The 20,178-nt window shown below is 35.6% G+C and overlaps 2 protein-coding genes across 4 annotated transcripts; one reads left to right on the forward strand and one right to left on the reverse strand.

Moving 5' to 3' along the window:
- Positions 1–683: 683 nt before the first annotated feature.
- On the forward strand, positions 684–4,640 carry LOC111403682 (cytochrome b561 and DOMON domain-containing protein At3g07570). Its single transcript, XM_023032272.1, has 4 exons — positions 684–950; positions 1,147–1,546; positions 3,224–3,507; positions 4,261–4,640. The coding sequence occupies exons 1-4, from the start codon at positions 777–779 to the stop codon at positions 4,489–4,491; spliced, it is 1,089 nt and encodes a 362-aa protein (XP_022888040.1). The 5' UTR covers positions 684–776; the 3' UTR covers positions 4,492–4,640.
- A 2,178-nt stretch (positions 4,641–6,818) lies between these two features.
- Positions 6,819–12,441, reverse strand: LOC111403683 (RPA-interacting protein B). Of its 3 annotated transcripts, XM_023032273.1 has the most exons (7): positions 12,223–12,441; positions 12,012–12,110; positions 10,839–11,067; positions 10,019–10,110; positions 9,072–9,122; positions 8,084–8,191; positions 6,819–7,163 (listed from the first exon to the last, which is right to left on the reverse strand). In XM_023032273.1, the coding sequence occupies exons 1-7, from the start codon at positions 12,313–12,315 to the stop codon at positions 7,002–7,004; spliced, it is 834 nt and encodes a 277-aa protein (XP_022888041.1). In that variant the 5' UTR covers positions 12,316–12,441; the 3' UTR covers positions 6,819–7,001. The 3 variants fall into 3 exon arrangements, with proteins under 3 accessions (XP_022888041.1, XP_022888042.1, XP_022888043.1); XM_023032274.1 differs by lacking the exon at positions 9,072–9,122; XM_023032275.1 differs by lacking the exons at positions 8,084–8,191; positions 9,072–9,122.
- Positions 12,442–20,178: the final 7,737 nt, after the last annotated feature.

Here is a 20,178-nt window from a genome sequence, read left to right on the forward strand (position 1 = left end):
CAAGAAGAACAAAAGTTTAAAACTCATTGGCCTCTTCGCCTGCCTTACACATGCCGGCATGACCATCTTCTAATTTGATACTATTAAATTGAATTGCTTCATCTAAAAATTTTAAATTATTAGATATTCAACATTTTGTATTTATGATACATAATTTTATGACAATTATAATCCAATGTTTAAAAGGTTATGAAACATGAAGTAAAGTTGATTTTCAAAAACATTAGTAATAATTTGAGTAAACTAATTAATAATCTACTAATTGAAATTAACCAAGTTCCTTTATTCCAAATTTTCTTTTGATTTTCCTTTCCAAGCAATTATATTAGAATCTAATTAAGTTACTGTTTGTTATCCTTTAAAAATTTAAATTGTTTGCTATACGATCATTCTTCATCAAACATTCATACAATAAAATATTCTACATACAAATCATTTATTTTCCTTACTTTTTAATCACACATTTTTCAAAAAATATTATTTAATAACTCATTATTTCCAAATAAATTCTATCAAACAGGCTTTAACTTTGTTAACTCATTCACTCAATTTGGACATGTTCCAAGTTCATCATGTCAGCCTCATCATAGTCATCAAGAAATGAGAAGAAAATCATCATGTGAATGTCATATTATATATATAACATGTTATATAATGTATGTATATATTCTCTCTTGAACTTGTCAACTGCCTATTTCCCAACTTCATCAACCACTCCTCTTTATGTAGTTGATTATATACATAAAAACCATTTTCCTCATAGTAGAGAGAGAGAGATGAAAGGGTCTTTCATTTTCAGTCCTTCCTTCTTGATTTTAGTTTTGTTTTTTGGAGCTGCAAATTCACAAGATTCGTGCAATTCTCCCCTCAGCGTCGAAAGGTCTCTTCCCTTTGATACAGCCTCTCTTCAATGTGTCTCTGTCTGGCCTTCTCAAAGTTTCATTCTAAGAGTAAGTTCTATCATCACTTGTAATTACGATTGTTTTATATGGATACATTAGAGTCGACTCAAGCCCTTTATATTAGGATCGTTTTATATGCACATATTAGAGTCGACTCAAGTACTTTAAAGATCTTACTCGAACAATAGAAAGGGAGTTCGTTTTCCGATGAATTTTAATAATTTCGTACAATTTGTTATTTCAGTATCAACAAGCATCCACAAATGTGTGGAACTTTCTTCTATCAGCACCCAACACTAATGCATACATTGGAATCGGGTTTTCACCCAATGGCAAGATGGTGGGGTCAACTGCAATAGTCGGGTGGGTACAACCCGACACTACCACGGATATGAAAATGTACTATTTAGGAGCCCAATCACCGGATCAAGTGATCGTTGTCAAAGAAGGAAACTTAAAATTGGGAAATTCATCGATGAACGTTCAATCAAATCAAATTTACATGGCATTTCAGTTGATCGTCGATGCACCGGAGAAGCAGTTGATATACTCGGTCGGGCAACGAAATCGCCTCCCATCCGGCCCAGACTATGCCTTGACGCAACATCAGGATCAGATCTCTACTCTACTGAATTATGCCACAGGTTAGAGCAACATGCATATTTTTTGTTCTTGATATATTGGTTATGGAGTTTGAGGAAGTTTAGGTAAGATTTGATGTCATTTAGGGTGTGTCTCATCATCCTAGTGGTGGTAGTTGTTCTTTGCCCTTCCACTATCAATTAGACACGTAATTTCCAACTTTTAGATAAAAATATTTAACATATTATCTTTATAAATAAATAATTTCAATTCAAGTACTTCAAAATTTTTATGGGTCGAGAACATAAAATTAAAAAAAAAAAAAAAAGAATTAGACTTAGATGTAAGGGAAGAAGATTATAAGCAATAAATTTGCCGTTATCAATAGCTAATTAAGTTATAAAATGAGGTAATAAAAAAGTAGATAAATATCTTCTCTAACTTTCACGATCTCATCGAGTATATGCTTGAACTGACATTTTAAATTTTAAATTTAAATAAATAAATAAATTCAACACTTTTAATACACTAAAATGTGTCAAAGATGAACAATATGCCACTAGTTATAATTTATTGAAATTTCCATAAAAAAATGTATATTATATAAATATTATATAAAGAATATAATAGATGAAGGTTCACTATAGCATGTGATGGGGCTCCATGACAGCTGCTTGTCAACTCCTTTTGGTAGATTAAAGATGTTATTTTATGTCCGGCTAACTAACTTATAAGTAATTTTTAACTTATTTGACTTCAAAGGCAACATTGTTACTTGTTCGTTATAATTTATTTTGAAAATATAAACACACAAATAATAGGGTACCTCCCCAACTATCGTATTGATTTAATGGTATTTCTTTTCTTTTTTTTTCAAATATTGGAAAAACAATACTTTTACTTATGTCCCGTTTGTTTCTCATTTATGTAAAAATGATAATGAAAAATATAGTCGTTATGAGCCCCATACAAAAGATAAAAATTCTAATATGCTGACTTGATGTGATGGATAATGGTTATATTATTTTATTTTAATGGGAAAAGAATGAGAAACAATAGGAGCTAATTTAGGTTTTTCGTACGCGTCTTAGATATGCTTGGATTCTCATAATATCGAAGTTACGGATAATTTTTAATACAATTAAGTATGAACTAAATATGGGACATAACTTAGGTTGTCCAATCAAACATCTAATTATCAAAAGTAGATTTCCTTGGATCTTATGAGTAAAGTAATGTCAATCCTTAACAATTACACCGTTATGATGGTCCTCTTGAATATAATAGGATTAGGTCTGGACTGAATTAAATAATTATATTATCCAATGGAGACTCAATTATAAGTTAAGAAATTTGCTTAAAATTTTATTTACGGCTAGAATTCACCCTTAACTCATCTAGGTCAATGATCTGAAAAGGCTTCGTTCTTTATTTGAACTGGATCTTGATCTCTTATTTGCAACTGTAAAAACGATCAAGTCCACGTAAAATATTTGAAATCATTGAGTCCCGTTTTTCATGATAGTTTTTCTATAAGATTAAACATCGAAGTAGCTCCATGCTCAACTTATTATAATTAAGAAATATTTGGTACGTTGAACTTTTTTTTAATTAAAAAAGATGAGTTTACTTGACACTTGACTTGATGTATCGAAAATACAATTCAATTCATCTCTTAACGAAATCGACTTTTAGACGACACGACTTAACATTTTTGTGTCAAAATTTTGTGGTGAAAGGACAATTTCAAAAAGAAAATCCAGATGCTAGTCTGAAGAGAAGCCATGGGATCTTAAACATGGTTGGATGGGGCATTTTAATGCCAATTGGTGTATTGGTAGCTCGGCACATGAGGCAGTGGGACCCAATCTGGTTTTATTCTCATTCAATCATCCAATCATGTGGATTCGTACTTGGAGTAGCCGGTGTTATTTGTGGAATCGTCTTAGAGGATCGCCTCGGAGCGAATGTTAATAAGCACAAAGGCCTTGGCATCTTCATTCTCACACTTGGTTGCCTCCAGGTTTGTCTTTTTCATTTTCATTTTTATTTATCAACCTGAGTATTAACAAGAAAAAATAATGGATCAAGAGTTGAAGATTGATCTCTTGGTTAAAAAAAATAAAATTAAATGAATGAACAGGAACAGACCCAGAATTACGATTCAGTGGGAGCGAGACACGAGTACGTAAAAATTATTTCAAATAAATTGGAAAAGAAACCCAAAAAAAAGATCTAAATATTTGAATTTAAAAAAGCCACATTTGAAAATCACGTGGGGACAACTGCATCCGCTCGTCCCTTCATAGGTTCACCCTTGTGAACGAATAAAATCTAAATTTTAGTTATTGACTTTGACTTAGATTAAAATCTAAATTTTAATTTGTACCAGATAGGGATGTAGCATTATGGGTACTTGGCACAAATTTTTGAGTGTATATAACCGATTCCCTAATTTATTGAGAATAGGAATAAAAAACTCACTGTTTGTTTTTAGCCCCTGTTGGGTTCCTATTATTTTCTTATTAAAATGAAAAATATGATCGTTATCCATCACATTAAGCCATCAAATTTGAATTTTTTTCTCTTGTATGGGGCCCGTAACGACTATATTTTTCATTCTCATTTTTCAAAAAATATGAAACGAACGGAGGCTTAATAAACGAGCGATTTGATATTAGCTAACGTCAAGTAGGGTAAGTGTAACACCACTAGCTATAAAAATAATCAATGATTATATGACACGGATCTGAAAAGTATGATTTGTATGTAACAGGTTATCGCATTCTTGGCTCGACCGGACAAGGAGTCGAAGGTTAGAAAATATTGGAACTGGTACCATTTCAGTGTAGGAAGGATTCTAATATTTTTGGCAGCAGTGAATGTGTTCTATGGGATTCATTTAGGCAATGCTGGAACTGGGTGGAATGCAGGTTTTGCTGTTGTGCTTGTCACATTGTTCATTGTTGGTGCCATTTTAGAGCTTCGGATGTGGAAGAGAAAATGATTTGTTTTATTATATTCAAAACTTTATATGTTTTAGTTTTATTTTATTTAATGAGATTATTATAATTATTGTGTACAATTTATCTATTTCTCTTTCTCTTATTGGTGTGTATTCTCGAGCAAAGTCTGCACATTACATGGAAATAAAGTTTTTTTCTTGAAAATCCACGAGGTAGCAGATTTTTTTTTTTAATCTACAATACATAAAAGAGAGAGCCAACTCTTTCACAATTCAGAATATTTGCGCGCGATTGCTCGTGCTTTTTCACTACAGCACAAGATTGACCACGAGAAGTCATTTGATCAGTGGCAAAGATGACTATTGTGCGCGGTGCGAGTGCTCATCTCTCTAGCAACAGTGACTTGAGTGTTGAGCATATTTAGATGTGCACACTGCACTTGCAGATTAATAATTTTAAAAGTTCTATGTTAAGTCTATATTTTTATCGTGTGATTGTACCTAACAGTTGTGGATTGGAGAGCACGCTGAATATTGAAATTTGGAGGATTTTTTTTCATAATATACCTTTTTTTATAACTATATTTCATTAATTTGAAGGTGAAAGGTTTATTCCCTTTTGTGAAATTGTCCTTAAAAATTAAGTATAACCACTTAAATTATTAAGGTTGTGATTGAAAAATTTTATTATATATAATAGAAGTTATTAATTTACAAAAATTACACTATAGACAACATTTACTAACTTTACTTCATTAAAAAAAAAAAAATCATATCTTGAAATATGAGTAAAGTAAAATAAAAAATTATTATCGACCAAGCTTGAGAAAATAAAATAAAATATTAGAAGCTAATGTGTGTAAATAACTAAATATAGTACTAAGATTTTGATTAATTGCGTTCATCATTTTTCTTTGAGATAAATAGCAATGAATGACATGATGAGATATACCTTGACAACACATACATACATTCTCAAGATTGAAACCAAACGCAAACATAATGATATCGTAATTTGAACACTAATCCTTTTTTATTCCATTATACTGGAGTAGCTATATATGTATTGTCTAGCTCAGACTGTACATATAACTTATTTCCAGATTCAATGTAAGGTTCACCGACTAGTGTACTTTATCTAAATGAAGACCTTAAAAATTAGTGTACCAAGAGAGTTGCATTCTTTCGATTAGTTCCACCCGAAGACTAATGAATTAATTTATAAGATTGGTCAAAGTGAAGCACTCATTTCAATCATACATTCATGATTACTACGCATTATTATCTACATATTTCATGGAACCTGATATTAATCCTCTTGTTGACCTAAAAAAATGAAAACTATTTTTTAAAACCAACATTATGTCTTCAGCCTGAATTTTGGGAGGGTTTCCCTCATTTTTTGGGGATTTTTGAATGCAATTTTCAAATTGAAAGTGAAAGATGGAGTTTCCGACATTGTTTTCGTTGGAAAGTGCTTCTCGTTCAGAGATAGCGTTTATATTTTAGAGAGGTTCGCTCGCGAATGCATTTTTGATATGGGACTTTTTGTAGAGTGGAAGTTAAGAGAGATGTTTTTCAATTATTTTTCCATTATGCAATGCCTTATTTACAGGCGTTTTGGGGGAATTTTAGACACTTTTATGAGTTGACATTCTCTCATCATTATGTTGGAAGTTATTATCTAGGTCACCTTCTCGAAGTTTTTGATGTTTGTGCTGGGGAAGCAGGACCTTAGACCGCATATTAGAAGGAGAAAAAAAAAAGTTAATTTTGCAAATAATAATTCATATTCTTCAAGTAAACTTTTCAAGTTCGAAGTTGTTAATCTTGTTTTCAATTTTTTTTTTTATTTTTTTTTTTGCAAGCCAAGCAATCAACTACAAAGTTGAGTTACGACACATCATGAACTCAAATTGTTGAATTTTTTTTTTTAATGTTAAAATAATCAAAAAATGTGAACAAACAACTATTAATATAATGTTGAGATGAACCCAAAATGTTATTAAATGAGCATTAAGCATGAAACCTAACCCGTGTTTCATTGGGTATTCTTATACTCAAATCACCATATATTTACACATGCATGATCGATAAGGGAGTTCGTTTTATCGAGACATTTAAAGATGAAGGTCAACCAAGTTTTAGGGATGTGAGATTACATTACATGGGTCGTGACAAGATACTGAGTGCCATTCTGAAACTTAAACAAAGCCATAGATATTTGAAGTCTCGCCAAAAAGATTTGTTTTATATGACCATCACTCAATGACTTGATCTTAAAGTACAAAGGTTGCGATATATATGTGAACAATAGACACCTTATTCTCACTATTCCGAAAGACCAGTGAGCCTAATTCCAAAGCCACTAAAGAACATTAAGTAATATAGACAGATAAGCATCTCCCTCTCAGATGAACAAAGAAGATAGAAGCCATTCTAACAAATAAAAATTAAAAGGACAGACCAAAGCGAAAAGGAAAGGAAGCAAAAAGTTTATATTTTCAAGTAAATCATGAATTATCTGAAAGAACTAAATGGAAAGTAGCCGACTATATTACAACCTCAAATGTATCACAGCCTTGGCATTTGATGTACAATGCAGTTAGTTCAAATATAGTCTCAACACAGAACTCAGGCTTTAACCTACATCCCCTATCAAGATGCTCTGCATGAGCTTCAGCCAGCCTCGTCCTTAGCAAATCCAAACTAATCTAAGAGCAAAGGAAAAAATAAGGTAAGCCTTACATCTCAATCAGCATCAGCAAGAATAGTATTTAAGTTCTTGTTAAATATGTACTCTTTTGTTATGTATGGTCATGGCAGATACGAAGATCGAATAATTCAAATACGAAAATCTTCTAATTGATAATTAGGCCAAAGAAAGAGATTAAATTTCATGAATTGATTCTCTCCCTCAAGGTGATTACTGTCATCTTCCCAAAAAATAAAAAAATAAAAAAAAAGGAAAAACTAGTTCTAAACATTTGAGAAGAAGATTGGGAGAAGCAGAAGATTTGAAACAATGTAGCCTCATTGGCACCGTAAAAGAACTTCTGAGTTGCCATTCAAACATAAAAAAGTGAAAATTAAAAGAAAAATATATATAGCTTCAAAAAAGTGTAGAGCTACCACGTCAACCATGCCAACCTCTTGTCAAATAGTCAGAAACATCTAAACAAATGCTAATTATTCCCATACTAGAGCAATCAAACTACACCCTCGAAAACTTTCCGTTACAGCACATAAAAAAGGGGTATATAGGGTAGCACTAGTTGCTAGGTGCAGCAGCATCTTCTGCCATCACAACATATAAGATAGGGTGCTGGTTTGAAATCACCACAAACCCTCGGGGGTATGGGTCATTTCACTGGAACAACAGAAAGAATTCACAGTCTAAAATGGATATGATAATCAGAAGCAGCGATGAAGAAAATGTCATTTCAACATCTACTCTGGTTGCATTTTTGGTCTTGGTTTCATTATATTTGCAGGGGTTGATATAAAACTTCCCCACCAATTTTAGGTGGCTATTATTGTTCTATAAAAGAAATTAAGACTCAAAACATTCCATATAGACTAATTTACAACCACAACAGTGCATACTATAAAAAGAAAAAAGAGTGCGCAGAACCTCATCGCTTCTGTTGAGTTTAAGTCCACACCGATCACAATAAATAAGGCAACGATTTTGTTGTAACTCTCCTCTTTTGCAAACAGGGCACCAAACCTCCTTTCCTACCTATTTAGAAAAATCAAGAGCATTCAAAAGCTTCAGCTTTTTATCCACGTAGATCAAAAGATAAAGTGGAAAAACCTAATAAGTTATATTTGCTAGTGGCATGCCAAGTTAAAATAAGTTGGAGCAAAACTCAGGCAGGTATACAGTTGTAGAACTTATAAAATCCATTCATATTATGCTTTCATGAGTTCATCACATCTCAATGAAGCACTGATGATCCTACTTGAATGATTTGTTAGTGTCTGACTATATACATACACACACACACACACACACACACACACACACACACACACACACATACATATATATACACACTCTGATGCTCGGACTCTTCAAAACAGTAGGAAAACCCATGTCGGACATGGATATAGGTATAAGATATGTGTTAGATCCTCTAAATTTCAATCGGACACTTCGCCGTTTTTACTTCTTTTTTTTTTTTTTTTTTTTTCCTTTCCCATTTTTGCTCTCTCTAAATTTCGTGCCACCTCCGAAAGTGTGGAGAAGGGCAACAGCACTAAGTTTTCCTTTCTTCTTCTTCTTCTTCTATCTTTTTTCTTTCCCTTTTCTTCTTTTTTCCTTTCTTTCCCTTTTTGCATCGACGGTTTAAGATTTTGTTTGCATAAAATAAAAATGGGTTACATATGGTGCTACCTAGTGCTCCACTAAGTCTAAATTACAATCAAATCCTTCATTTTCTATTTTATATAACATTTACTAATTAACTTCCCATAATTGAAAACTAAACCCCAAAATTTTATTTTATTCGTTTTAACATCTTATTCAGTACTCATTTCTTTCTTTGTGAACAATTAACTTTGATTTATTCAAAATGACATCTTGGGTAAGTAAAAAAATTTAAACTTGAAAGACGTACCCACGTACATATGTCTGAAATTTGGACTCTTTTTAGCGATATCCCCGTATCCTATATTTTAAAAAATAAAAGATGTAACACTTAGATACATACCCATACCCGAGTCCGAACATCATAGTTAATATATATTTGTTTATATATTTATAGCTTAAAACAACGAGGAATGTGTCGTCAACACATCTAGGATGTGGTAGTTTATAAACAAATTTAGTGAAACTTTTTACTATTAAAACATTTGAGTAAAAAGTTCAGAATAATGTGAGAAAACTTTTAATGAACTTCATGTCTAACATATTTTATGTCTACTATATGCATTTTTGTTCTCTGGAACCAATTGGTATCGAGCAAAGGGACAAAATGGGAGAAAACAGGGAGATGCTAGCCTGTGGTCATGAAGATTAAGGTATTAAAAAAGAACACGGATCACCAGCTACCACCTAGAATGATCACTCTGTAACCTATATTCTGTAATAAAAGTAGGCAGTGGTTTTGCCGATAAGCAGCAAAAGTTGAAGCAATTTCCTGTGAGATCCTAAAGTTCCAAGCTCGAATTAAAATTACCATCTACATATGATTTCTCATGAAAAATGAAACTCACATCAATTCTATCCTTCTGTTGTCAAATCTCTTTCTAATGCACAAGACATTTAATGCTGTAAGGTAAAAAAACAAATTTTATCTGTAGAGCATGCATCCAACTCTTTATTCAAGAGGTAAAGTATATCTTTTGGAATTCTTTATAGAAATGGGCAATGTAGACAATTCTCAAAATATTTACAAAAGGAAGCCACAGTAATAGAGCAAACTAAGTCTCATTAAATAATTTGCAGCGTTCTTCTGTTTAAACACATGAAGAGATTATGCGGATAAACACTGGAACAGCTAGTAACTGAAGTGCATGATGAGGACGCTAAGAGTAAAGAAATTAAATTTTGTGAGCATTATACCTGTTCACCATTAAGCTGCATGTGCTCATATACAGCACGAGCCAAATATTCATCTTCTTCATCCTCCCAAGTTTCGATAAAATTTTCTGGCTCTGGCAGGAAATAAAAGTATATCTAAGCTCACAAGAATAATTGGCACTTGTATTTTTTCTGACAGAGCCAAAATAAGAGAAAAATAACTCAGCATAATATAACTTGACAATTGCATCCCTTACTGACTCTGCTGTTGCCACCTTGAACAATGACAAAACCAGTGATCCATGGGTAGAGTTTACAGCTCTTTTTAACTCACACCAGCAGAATTGATAAGTTAATCTTATTGAAGGTGATATCTGGAGTAGACTTACCATTTTGCCAAATATTTTTGGTACCAAATGAACAAAAAATAAAAGAAACATTTTTTTTTCTGCCAAATATTTTTAGTACCAAATGAACAAAAAATAAAAGAAACATTTTTTTTCTCAATGGTATCACATGGAAATTTACAGAATATTGGTCACTGTAGCATGTTTCAGTCCTGAGGCCTAAAATAAGAAATGTTCTTCTCATAGGAAGATCCCAATTGGTTTTCTGATACGGAGCTCGAAAAATCAGAGTCGTCTCGAATCTTCCATTGGATAATATTTACGTAAAAAAGTTTGCATTGATTATAAGGCAATAGCTTAAAGATATGCTCTTAGAATATTTTGGGTTGAACATGAACATGAAATATTTTCTCACTTTAAATCCACAAAGTTCATGATGTCTACTAAAAAATTAAATATTCCTTCAAAATCATGAATTGCTTAACTGCACTCCATCAGTGATACTCGTATGGTACCTTTTAAACTTTCCTCTGTCCTCAGATCCTCATAAAATATCCTTTGCATTTCAAACAACAATTCTTCACAGCTGCCTTGATAATCTGTATGAAGACCGTCATATTCCCATATCATGTCATCAGAAGCAGTGCCAAAAGTTGGAACTCCGCAATCGCTGTTCAAAGACGAGTCCTTAATTTTTCTTAATTCAACGGAAACTATATCTTGGAAAGTTGATTTGATGAGATCCTGCAACCAGAAAATTAGTTTAGGTCAAAGGATTGTTGGTAAGAAGAATACAATAAAATAATAATTCTAATAGGGGACACAACACAATCACTGTCAAAACAAACTCAACGGTATAGAGCTTCAGTTACCAAGATTGTCTAGGACTACAAAATTCTAGCAAGAAAATAACCTGCTAAATAAATCCAAATTATGCACAATCTTGTGATATGCAGGTTGTCACAACTGCTCTGTGGTCTAATACATAAATATGAGGACTTCTCTGACGTCCACAGGAATGCAAACAGCATAGAAGCATCATTGTGAAATAACACCACACCACACCCCTCCCTTCTCCCCCTCAACAAAAAGAAAAAATGGTACGCTGACCTCAAACAGTCTCTCTACTTATTGATGGTTAATTTTCAATTAAAAGCCTCATTGCAGTGAGACCTTAGAAGGTTGCAAACATGTTTTTATTTCATTAATACGTGACTCTCAATTTGTATTTATCAATCCTCCATCTTGTCATGATTTTACATCTATTGTCTAGTTACTCAGTCTGCCAAGTGTCAGTGAGGACAAATGTGTATGCATAATACTAAACATAAGCCTTTTGAATTTCTCCAATCTATTAACTAAGTGTCAATAGCTCTCAAGATGCTTTGTCACCTACAGAGAACCATAAATAAAGAAATAAATAAATATAAATCCCTCTATCCATCGTACCATTAACAATGGCTTCATAGGAGATTAACATGGATAGCTTTTCACACACTCCCACCACTCGAGTATTACAAATTACAGAATAAAGTTTCATTTTCGCTAATAAGAAAACATTAACTAAAATGGAAGCACAAAAAAAAATTAGCACTAACAAAATACATCGCATAGATTAACAATAAAATGGAAGCACAAAAAATTCGTATAACAACATTTTCCTTTAAACTAAATAACAAAAAACGAACCTTGTGATTGAGGTGCAGTTCATTTGGTTTAGGCAATCTTAATTTCCAAAGCAAACGGGTTCGATCTTCACGGACCCTTTTGTAGCAATTTTCTCTAAGCTACATCAAATCAACACAATATCAATCTAAAATTCCCAAAATTTCTACAGTATCTATACGTATGAACAATAAATTTACGCATATTCAATAATTCAATAAAACCAACAGCTACCTTGTCTTTCCATTTAGGGTAATTATTAAAAGATATATGACTTTTGAGAGAAGGGCGGTTGTTATGGGGTCTGTTGCCCTCGTCTTCCGCCATTTCTTTGCTACTATTCCAGCTTTTTTGTGTGTGTGAGGATGATTGTTCTTTCAGTTTCAATTTGCCTTGGGAAGACGTGCGTTTGTTCTTCAATGAAGCCAGCGAAAGGAAGACAATCGGGCGCCTGAAGTAAAGAGAAAATATACAGCCAAGAGCCTCAAACTTTACAAAATACGCACTTAAGTCCCAAACTAGTTTTACTTTACATAAGCGTCTTCAAACTTTCAATCTCAGTGCACACATGAATACGAGTTGAGATATTAATTTTTTGAGTAATGCTACGTAGACAGATATTCTAACATTCGAAGTTTTACACTTGTCTAACCTTGATTACACATGGATAACAACTCCTTCAAAATTTTGCACATGTATAAAAACTTCCTCAAAATTGTGTATTTCGAGTGATCGATTCTGTTTCGTGCGGGTTAGTCGCTAACAATTAAAAAGGGATCAGACGATTGTATAAAGGACAAACCTCTTGAGACAAAGTCCCAAAAAGGGGTATTTTTATTGACGATGACTTTACAATTGGAAAATAAAAACAGAATGTCTCCAAGGGGCGCAAGCACACGAGTTACTGTAAAAGAAGTGTTTAAATCTAAATTAAGAAATCGAAAGTTACATATTTTCTGTTTGAGAGTGTTTGATTCGGGGTCCTTTACTCTATGTCTTTTCTTCCTTTTATACTCTCTGGGTGATTTCTTCGTGATCAACTGCTTAAAAAACTGCTTGATCGCTCTATAACTGTCCACTTTCCTTGTAGTGGCCAACTTGTCATGGAACTGTCTTCTCTAACTGCTGTCATTACTTTTGTCGTTCAACCGTCTTCAATTGAATTCATTGAACCGTGGAACGTGATAGGACTACCCAATAACTGCTGCATTAACTGCACTTTTAGGTAACCATAACTTCTCATGTTTGCTAAGATGTTGGGCGACTCGAATGTTTGGACGAGAGCAGAGTCACAGCTCTGGACGACTGCATGACAATTCATTCGCTCAAATTTTGGGCGACTTGCAACCTTGGGCGATGGTATTTCCGCGTTCATAGGCTTCCTTATTTGGGCCTTTATCTTGCATTGCCTGACTGATTCGTTCTTTGGGCTATCTGATTTTGGGAATTTTCCAGTTGGGCTTCATTCATTGGGCTATTCGACTTGGGCTGGACTTTTTGTATGTCAACAATTATCCCCCAATATGGCAGAATTAATACCAATTATTAATTTTGCCATATTCACTTTGTGTTTCCCAGCAACATTCGAAATTTCTAAGAATTTCAATCATTGTTTTCTTCTGTAGCCTGAAAAGGTGCGACGTTTGCAAACCCTGATAACCCCCAAATACGTTATTTCATTGCACCACTAAATCACGCCTCATTTTTTTCACGCCTCTCTCGCAATATTACTGTTCATCTCCTTGCTTCTCTGCTACGTAACTCTGTAAAACTCTATTTCGTCTCTAATGGCTGCTTCACGATCTCAGTCTGGTGACTCCTTCAGTTTGGAAGACTTTCAGAAACTCCTTACTCGGCCATATGTAACTCCGAACTTTCTTGCACTGGCCAATGTCGAACTCAATGAGTTCTATTTAGGTCCTTCATTCAACAATGCCGAGGCCATCGAACAAGCGGCGGTCGGTCAGCTGTTCCCTTGTACTCATGGCCCTTTGTTTCTAAATTCTTTGTCGCTGGGGCCACTTCGCGAAAGAGGTATTCGCACTTGGCCTAAATCTGATGTCGTGTTTCGTAGATGGTATGCTCGTTTTGTGGACCATGGTCTTACTAAGACAATTTTTGATAATGTTAGGATTTCTGATTTGTTAGAAATCTCTCTTCAACCCCCTATTTTTGACTCAATACTTTTTCCAATCGCTTTAAGTTTTTGGTCTGCTGAGTATAATACTTTTGTTTTTCCTCTCGGTCCCTTGTCCATTACCTTAAGGGATATTGGGGCCCTAGTAAATCTGCCACCTTTGGGCGATACCATTTTCCCTGGTATCCTGATTTCTAGTGTCGTCCCAAAATTTGGTAAAGGCCTCACCGAGTCTTATTCAAGTCTGCAAACCCTTCATAAACACTTGAGCACTGAGTCTTCCCATACTGAGCGAGTGGCCTTTCTTCTGATTTGACTTTGTAAATACATTTTGTGTGTGCCAAGCATAAAGCCCTCCCTGAACTATTTACCCATAGCGCACGAATTGGCGCGTGGTAGGCCTCTGAATTTATGTTCTTTCTTTTTAGCTACCCTCTATAGAGGCATGACTTCTCTTCAATCCCAATTGAAGAATGGTGTATCTCCCACTGGCAGTGGACCTTTTTGGTTCGCTCAAATGTGGTTGAGAGTTTATTTTCCATCGCTTGGTGCTCCATCTTTTTCCAGCCCTTCTGCTAGCTGCTACGGGCTAGCCATTGAGCCCCTGACTCCTGTAAATATGTCCAGAAGGGACATTTTTTCATTCTTTTATACTTTGGATTCAATTCCTTCCCTCTTTCCTTTTCCTCCCTTTTTGACTCCAGATTATGTGCAATCCCATCCACTCTAGATAATTCGAACACTTCCTTGTTTATTTGGATTCAGTTTTTGACCGGGAGGGAGTTGGTCCATGATATCTTGATTGGGACTAATGCCAAAGCTGGGGTAGAGATATATGCTCCTCAATTTTTTGCTCGCCAACTTGGTTTTGGCCAAACTTGGCCCGTTCTTCCTTGCTATTCAAGGAACTTGATAGACCGCTTCCATACTATTAATAAGACGGAGGTAGAGGCTATAAATACTCGCAATCTTCTTTTGACGAGCAACTTCTCATTAGCCCCCTTCAATCCTAGTCGTGCCATCCATCCCCTTTTTGAACGACTTTGGCCGTCAGTAAAACGCAGATTGTTTGCGACTGATGCCAATCGTGCTTTCCATTCGCTAGACCAGCCAAACATTTCTTCCACCTCTCCTATTTTGGTCACTCCTATGTCCATTAGGAGTCCCTCTTCCTCTGCTCGTGCTAAACAATTTGCCCGTCCATCGACTTCTCTTCTTGCCAAGCCCACTGCAACTAAAAGTGCCCCAAGCCGCAAACGGCCAGCCTCAGCGCCTCCCATTTTGGAGGATGATGCTGCTAATGATGATGATACCCCTCTCATCATCAGGAGGAAGGTAATTAAATCGGTTTATTCATAAGCATACCTTTCTATACTTGAGGCTTTTCCATGTGCTGATAATTTATTTGGACCTCTCAAAAAAGTTCAACCTCTCCCTTGAAGGCTTAGGTGTTGGCAACTCTTGCTCCATCATCCTCTGCTGAGGCTGATTCGTCCAAACCTGCTGATGAAGGGGCTACGCTTAAAGAGAAACTTTCAGTCCCGGAATCTTCATCACAACCAATAGACGAGCCACCTTCTTCCCAGGGCGTTGACCCCCCAAACGTCGAAGTAGAAGGTAATTTGTTTTTTGATGCTTTACCTTTACTTGTGCTATTGGTGTTGATTTGTTGTCTTTTGAGTTCTGCAGATGTTCCCATGAGTTTGCCCATTGCGGCAAGGTCTTCTCGCTTAGACAAGGGGAAGTCCTCACAAATGGTGGAGCCAGAGGTGGCAGATTTGGCTGGGGATATGCCATCTTCCAAGATTGCTGATGAGGTCATCTTTGCTTTACCTTTACCTCCACTTTGTTTATTGTAGTGGAAACCTTCAATATTGACGATTTTCTTTGCAGGATGCTGATAAAATTGTGCGTTCCATTCAAGACTTGTTCGCTTCCTGGGGGCAAGTCAAAACATCTTGCCCTGCTTCAGCTAGTTGTCCTTCTGCTTCTTCAGAGGACGATATGAAGTTCCTCAAGCAGTCGATATTTGAGTATGTGTCCTTCATGGATATGGCCATCGGTAAGGCTAGTGCTGCCAGGCATAAGGATAAGCTTGAGAATTTGAATACGAAATTGGAGCAAGCACTGACACTTCCTTCGCTCAATCTTTCTGCTGATTTTAAAGCAACGTTGAAAGTTATCTATTTCGAAGTCCTCTCCTTGCTGGCCAAGAATGTTGAATTGAATGCCAAAAGTACTCAATATCTTCGCGCCGTATCTGAAAAAGAGTCTTTGCTTCTGGAGATCAACAAAGCTGAGGATGAGTTGAAAGAAATCTCTTCCGAAGTCATGATTGAAGACTCTTTGATGACTAGTTTGGTTGCTCAGATGAAGGAGCTTCAAGCCAAGATGGACGACTGTAAGGCGAGAATGGCTGCTAAAAAACATAATGCCTCCCAAGGAATTGAGCGAGCTAAGTCTTTGGTCGAGCAGTACAAGAAGTTGGAAGTTGATGATGATATTGTGGCTGAATTGAACATCACTTCTTCTCGGCAGAACGAAGACTGGGGGAAGCTTAGGGAAAGAATTCGCTCGGTATGGAGCGAATTGTAATCAGGACGTATATTGCCTTAACTCTTATTTTTGTAAATTCGCATTTGACTTTCCCTTTATAATCTTGTACTGATATAACAGCAGCCATCATTGTCAATTAGCTTTTTGTGCATTTATTGATGTTCGTCTTTTAATCGTCAATTGTTCAGGCATTTAACTGCTTTATGCTAAAATTTTTGCACATTTTCTTTTGATATTTCTGCCCGATTTTGGGCTATTTAATCTCATTTACTAGACACGAATATGGCTGCTCATATTCCGTCTTTTCACCTTCACCCCTTATAAATGCACATCACGTTCTGTCTTTTCACCTTCACCTCCCTATAAATGCATGTATACTTCATACTCTTCATCTTCATTTCCATTTTCTTCTTTAAAAAATCAATTTGCTGCCATTGCTTGGCATTTTTGACAATCAATCAAAAGCTTTCGTTTTCCATGGAAATGGATCATCTGATCCGCCCACTTAGCCATCTTTCTTGATGCCACCTTTGGTATGGGAGATATAGGAAATATTCTTTGGCCGGCTGCGAAGTTCTTCCCATCGTCTCCGTTCCTACAAGGAGTTCAATGATAGAATGCAATTTTTGGGGTTCTTGCAAGTCACCTTGCCTGCTAAGAGTGCTTCTCAGCCTCCTTGCCTGTCGTTGCAGCGATGCATTTAGGAAGGCGATGTGAAGGCACTTCATCTTCCTTTCTACTTGCTGAGAGTGCTTCTTGGCCTCTTTGCTTGCCTTTGCAGCAGTGCGATCAGTACGGCGATCAAGGCCAGTACACCCTCTTACTCGGCGATCGACCGGGAGATTAGTTTGCTCTCAATCGTAGTTTATAGAGCATTTAACATCTTGTATTTCGCAGTTTTGTAATGAACATTTGATAATAAAGGAATTTATTTAAACGTATTTCGCTCTACCCTTTTTATTCTATGATTGTTCAATGCGATTTGGTTACGCTTTTATTTGTTCGCTTTTCCATAAGGAAGGAATATACTTTTTCAAATATTTGCCATTAATGAACCTCATGTGTTTGGTGCCGTCTAAATCTTCCAAATGATAGGCTCCATTAGGCAATACATTATTTACTTTATATGGTCCTTCCCAATTGGACGACCATTTGCCATACTTTGGATCTTTGCTATCCAAAGGGAGTACTGTCTTCCAAACCAGTTCGCCCAGGCTGAACGACTTGGCTATAACTTTTTTATTAAAAAATTTAGCCATTCTTCGTTTTTGAACTTGCAATCTATCTAGGACGTCTAACTTTAATTCGTCCAACTCTAATAAGTTTTGAACTAGTGATTCGACATACTCATTATCACTTAACTTATGTTGCAAACACACTCTGATTGATTGCACGTTAATTTCCATAGGCAAAACGGCCTCCTATCCATAAGTAAGTTGGAAAGGAGTAATTTTGGTACTTGACCGAGGCGATGTCCTATAAGCCCATAAGGCTTTGTTCAGACATTCGTGCCAATTTCTGGCATTTTCATCTATCATTTTTCTTATGATATTTTTTAGAATCTTATTAGAAGGTTCTGCTTGCCCGTTGGATTGAGCGTAATATGGTGTGGAGTTTACTAATTTAACTCCAAACTCGGTCAAGAATTTATTCACTTGATCCCCATTTAAAGATGTCCCGTGGTCTACCATCAAAGTTCGTGAAATTTCAAATCTATAAATGATGTGATCACGGATAAATTCTATGACATTCTTCTGGGTGATCTCCTTTAAAGGTACCGCCTCTATCCACTTAGTGAAATAATCAGTTGCAACTATAACAAAAGTATGTTGCTTGGACGATGGGGGATAAATCTTCCCTATCAGGTCTATCGCCCAACCCTTGAACGGCCAAGGTTTAATAATAGGTGCCATCTCTCGTGCTAGCGCCCTTTGTATTGGACCATGCTTTTGGTATGCTAAACAACTCTTTGCATATTGAATATATAATTCTCCCATCTTTGACCAAAAATATCCACTCCTAATAATTAACCATCGCATCCTTTGGCCAGCTTGATGAGCTTCACATATCCCTTCGTGCACTTCAGTCATGATCGTCCTGACTTCTTACAAACTTACACACTTTAGCAGTATACCATCAGAGCGTTTCTTAAACAACTCTTCATCTATCAATACATAGTTTAGTAAGCGCAACTTCATTTTTCTACTATCTCTTTTATTAGGCTCTTTAAGGAACTCCTTAATCTCTGCCCTCCAATCCATTGCATTTCCATCTTGTATGCAATGAAGTTCAATCTTTCTCATCCTTCTTTGGATCACGGGCAATATTGTTCCATATTTACAAGTAGACTTCCAATTTAAAACTTTCGAGTACCCTGAGGCCATCTGAGCCAACTCATTTGCGACGTCATTGTATATCCTATTAACGTACTGAAGTTCTACTTGGTCGAATTCTTCTAACAACTCTTGGGCAATTTCATATTGACTCATATGGAATCACTTTGGCATTTAAAATCACCAATCAGTTGGTGAATTACCAATTGAGAATCGCATCTAATGTTTACATTTTTTATCCCCATATCTATCATTAGTTCTAGGCCCACGATTAAGGCTTCATATTCGGCCTGATTGTTGGTGCACATCCTATCCAAAGTGAATGCGAATTTGTAGCAAATCCCTAAAGGATTTATCAATGCTACTCATACTCCTGCACCTTTAGAGGTTTTTTACCCATCGAAATACAACACCCAAGTTTTCAGCTCGAATGAATTGATTTCTAATTCAATTTCTTCAGGCATGTCAAGGCATGGATGATCGGTTAGAAAGTTAGCCAAAACCTAATTTTTGACTGCCTTTTGGGTTATGTATTGTATTTCAAATTCTGATAAAGCTAATGTCTAAAGGCCTACTCTTTGGTGTAAAATAGGGCGAGAGAACATATATTTAATTAAATTTACTCTAGAAATCAAATAAACGGTTACGGGCCGTAAATAAGCCCTTAATTTTGTACATGTGAAATACAATGCAAGACATAATTTTTCGATAGTAAAGTAATTACATTCACATTTTGTTAACCGTCTACTCAAGTAGTAAATCGCCCTCTCTTCACCAAATTGGTCTTCTTGTGCGACCATTCCAGCTATTAATTCTTTTTCAGCCGATATATACACTTTCATTGGCCGTCCTTGGATTGGTGACACCAACACTGGTGGACTTGATAAATATGTCTTCAAGCTTTCAAAAGCCTTTTGATGTTTATCTTTCCAGACGAATTCGTCTTGATTTTTCAGCTTTAAAAGTGGCGAAAAGACTTTAGTTCGCCCTATACAGTTAGAAATAAAGTGTCTTAAAAAGTTTACTTGACCTAGAAATCTTTGCAATTCTTTTTTGTTGTTAGGTGGTTTGGCCTCTAGAATGGCCTTCGCTTTATTTTTATCAAGTTCGATCCCTCTTTTGTGTACCAAGAAACCAAGAAAATTTCCTGCATTAACACCAAAT

This window comes from Olea europaea, chromosome 11, assembly GCF_002742605.1.
Source record: "Olea europaea var. sylvestris chromosome 11, O_europaea_v1, whole genome shotgun sequence".
Lineage (NCBI taxonomy): Eukaryota > Viridiplantae > Streptophyta > Magnoliopsida > Lamiales > Oleaceae > Olea > Olea europaea.